We start from the raw sequence: 3372 nt of genomic DNA, 5'->3' as shown, positions 1-3372 counted from the left end.
CCAGTGCTGAAATGTCACCGATAGGATCTGAACACCATAATTGGGTTGACCCCAAAATAAACACCCACAAATCAGCATATCTAGTACATTAGAATTAGTAACAATGTATTATTATCTATTAGCATAATAATACGAATTTCCCTCATACGAATAAGTACAACGTTTTTACTGACTGATATAAACAGGCTGGAATCATCGTAACCAAACACTGTTCCCACACGGACGAAGAAGACTCCATGCCACACGAGAAATCTTAGAACATTTCTGGAACATTTGCGTTCATAAACAATGTATGTGGAAATATTCCCTGCATTTTCATTAAGTTTATCACTATAATGTGTTAGTACCATCCATTAACATTAGCTGGATAATTTAATGTGGATTGGTGAAATAATAGATTTGAGGATGTCAAGGAAGTGTTGCTATAAGCTACTATCGTAAACTACAGTAGTGCAAGTTATGGCACTATCAAAGCAAGACGACACCTCCAATGTTGTACTTCCTGGAGAGGAACCCAAAGACGGGTTGCCATGTCTTATCCCACCTGTCCAAAGAAAAACATGCACTGGCAAGAATTTGAATGAGAAAGAGATGGAGAAACTGACAGGTGACCAGACTTTGGTGTCTGACTTCAAGCAGATGAAGTTGGAAAAGGAGGCACAGAAAAACTGGGACTTGTTTTACAAAAGGAACACAACAAACTTTTTCAAGGATAGGCATTGGACCACCAGAGAGTTTGAAGAACTAAAAGTGTGCCTTGAGGTAAGAAGATGGCGTAGGAAGTTGTTAGGTTCCCTACTAGGGGTGCATCCCAATACATTTTTTTATCTCAGTTTGAAGTCCAGAAGCTGGTCCTGCTTGAAGCTGGCTGTGGGGTTGGGAACTTCATCTTCCCACTACTGGAGGAAGACCTCAACATCTTTGTCTATGCCTGTGACTTCTCACCACGAGCTGTGGAGTTTGTGAAGGTAAGAAGATGTACCACTGATGATCCAGAGCCAGTGGGACTTTTAACAAAACAACACTGATATCCAGTGTCATTTTTATTTTGTCCTCAGGAACACTCCCTGTACTGCACTGAGCGCTGCAGTGTGTTCCAGTGTGACCTGACAAAGGATGACCTGAGGGGTAATGTCCCAGTGGGCAGTGTGGATGTAGCCACGCTCATATTTGTCCTCTCAGCTATCCACCCAAACAAGATGCAGCAGGCTCTGGACAACATTTACAGGGTGAGACATGGCTGAGGAAAGGGATGAAACTGCAGTAAACACTTTAAACACCCTCAAAATAACTTGTGACTGAATTGACGTTCTCCGTGTCAGGTCCTGAAGCCACGGGGCATCATACTGTTCAGGGACTATGGCCTGTATGACCACGCCATGATGAGGTTTAAGGCGGGAAACAAACTGGGAGAGAACTTCTACGTCAGACAGGATGGCACCAGGTCTTATTTCTTTTCCAAAGGTCAGTCCATTCCTCTTTCTCTTTCCTCTCCTACATTTTCCCTCATAGTAGTTATTTTAGTTTTTTTTGTCTTTATTGTCTTTTCGAATTACGTCTCTTCTATGGGACTCATTCTCTGTTTATACATTTTTAATCTTGATTATTGTCTAATCTTGATTATTGCCCAGTGCTGCAAGGAAAGACCTAGTTAAACAGCAGCTGGCCCAGAACAGAGAGGCACATCTTGCTCTTCAGTTTAATCAGAGGGATGATATAAATCCTATACATGCCAGTCTCTCTTGGCTAAGAGTTGAGGAGAGACTGACTGCATCACTTCTTCTTTTTATAAGAAATATTAATGTATTGAAAATTCCAAATGATTTGCATAGTCAACTTACACACAGCTCTGACACACACACATTTACCCCACCAGACATGCGACCAGGGTTCTTTTCACAGTCCCCAAATCCAGAACAAATTCAAGAAAGCGTACAGTATTATATAGAGCCATTATTGCATGGAACTCCGTTTCTTCTCATATTACTCAAATAAACAGCAAATCTGGTTTCAAAAAACAGATAATGCAACCTTTCCCCTATTTGACTGAGTTTGTGTGTATGCATTGATATGTAGGCTACGTGTGCCTTTATTCTTATTTTAATGTAGTTCTGCCCTTGAGCTGTTCTTGTCTATTACTGTTCTGTATTATGTTGTGTTTTGTGTGGACCCCAGGAAGAGTAGCTGCTGCTTTTGCAACAGCTAATGGGGATCCTAATAAAATACCAAATCTGAACTGTCTGTGTTTCAGAGCTCCTAGCAGACCTGTTCAGAGGGGCGGGGTTCGAGAGTGTAACCAATGAGTACGTGCTACGAGAAACGGTCAATAAGAAGGAGGGGCTTTGTGTGCCCAGGGTGTTCCTTCAAAGCAAGTTCCGAAGGCCAGACCAATTACAGGGCTCCTGAAGTCCCTTTCCTCAACAAATGCTTGAAACCTTAAAAGGCACAAATGGACTGAGACCTTCATATATAAATGGATCATTGGACAAAAGCCTACACTGCCATATTGCTGATTAATACCGTTTGTTTGATTATGCTTTTTTATTAATAAAACTGGTGGAAAAAGTACCCAATTGTCGTACTTGAGTAAAAGTAAAGATGCCTTAATAGAAAATGACTCCGGTAAAAGTCACCCACTAAATTACTACTTGAGTAAAAGTCAAAAATGGTGTGGTTTTAAATAGTAAATCAAAAGTAAATGTAATTGCTAAAATATACTTAAGTATCAAAAGTAAAAGTAAATGCTATTCATCATTTCAAATACCTTTATATTAAGCAAACCAGAAAGCACAATTGGTGTTTTATTTACTGATAGCCAGGGGCACACTCCAACACAGACATAATTTACAAACAAAGCATTTGTGTTTAGTGAGTCTGCCAGATCAGAGGCAGTAGAGATGACTGTGTGTTCTCTTGATAAGTATGTCATTTTCCTGTCATGCTAAGCATTTGCTCTGTCATGCTAAGCATTTGCTCTGTCATGCTAAGCATTTGCTCTGTCATGCTAAGCATTTGAAATGTAACGAGTACTTTTGTGTTTCAGGGAAAATGTATAGGAGTAAAAAGTACATATTTTCTTTAGGAATGTAAAAGTTGTAAAAAAAAATTAAGTTGGAAAGTACAAATACCCCAAAAAACGACTTAAGTAGTACTTCAAAGTATTTGTACTTAGTTACTTTACACCAGTGATGTGTGTATATGATGGAGAATTTCTTAGAGAGAATGGTTTGGTTGTGTAGTTTCAGAGTTGTTAAAGTTCCAATACTATTTGCTGCCAACTTTTCCAATCATGTAATACATTTTTTTTTACCACAAGGGGGCAACAAAACCTGTAAAACAAAATATGTAACATCAAATTCTCCTTGGTTAGTC

General features: G+C 39.4%; 1 protein-coding gene across 1 annotated transcript; it reads left to right on the top strand.

The window, feature by feature from the left end:
- Nucleotides 1-210: 210 nt before the first annotated feature.
- LOC139380504 (tRNA N(3)-cytidine methyltransferase METTL6-like) lies at nt 211-2568 on the top strand. The gene is made up of 5 exons (XM_071123214.1): nt 211-762; nt 834-968; nt 1059-1229; nt 1323-1464; nt 2252-2568. The coding sequence occupies exons 1-5, from the start codon at nt 460-462 to the stop codon at nt 2404-2406; spliced, it is 906 nt and encodes a 301-aa protein (XP_070979315.1). The 5' UTR covers nt 211-459; the 3' UTR covers nt 2407-2568.
- Nucleotides 2569-3372: the final 804 nt, after the last annotated feature.

The sequence above is a fragment of the Oncorhynchus clarkii genome, chromosome 2 (genome assembly GCF_045791955.1).
Source record: "Oncorhynchus clarkii lewisi isolate Uvic-CL-2024 chromosome 2, UVic_Ocla_1.0, whole genome shotgun sequence".
Taxonomy (NCBI): domain Eukaryota; kingdom Metazoa; phylum Chordata; class Actinopteri; order Salmoniformes; family Salmonidae; genus Oncorhynchus; species Oncorhynchus clarkii.
Note: the sequence above shows the minus strand (reverse complement) of the source record. Positions and strands in the feature narration are given on the sequence as shown.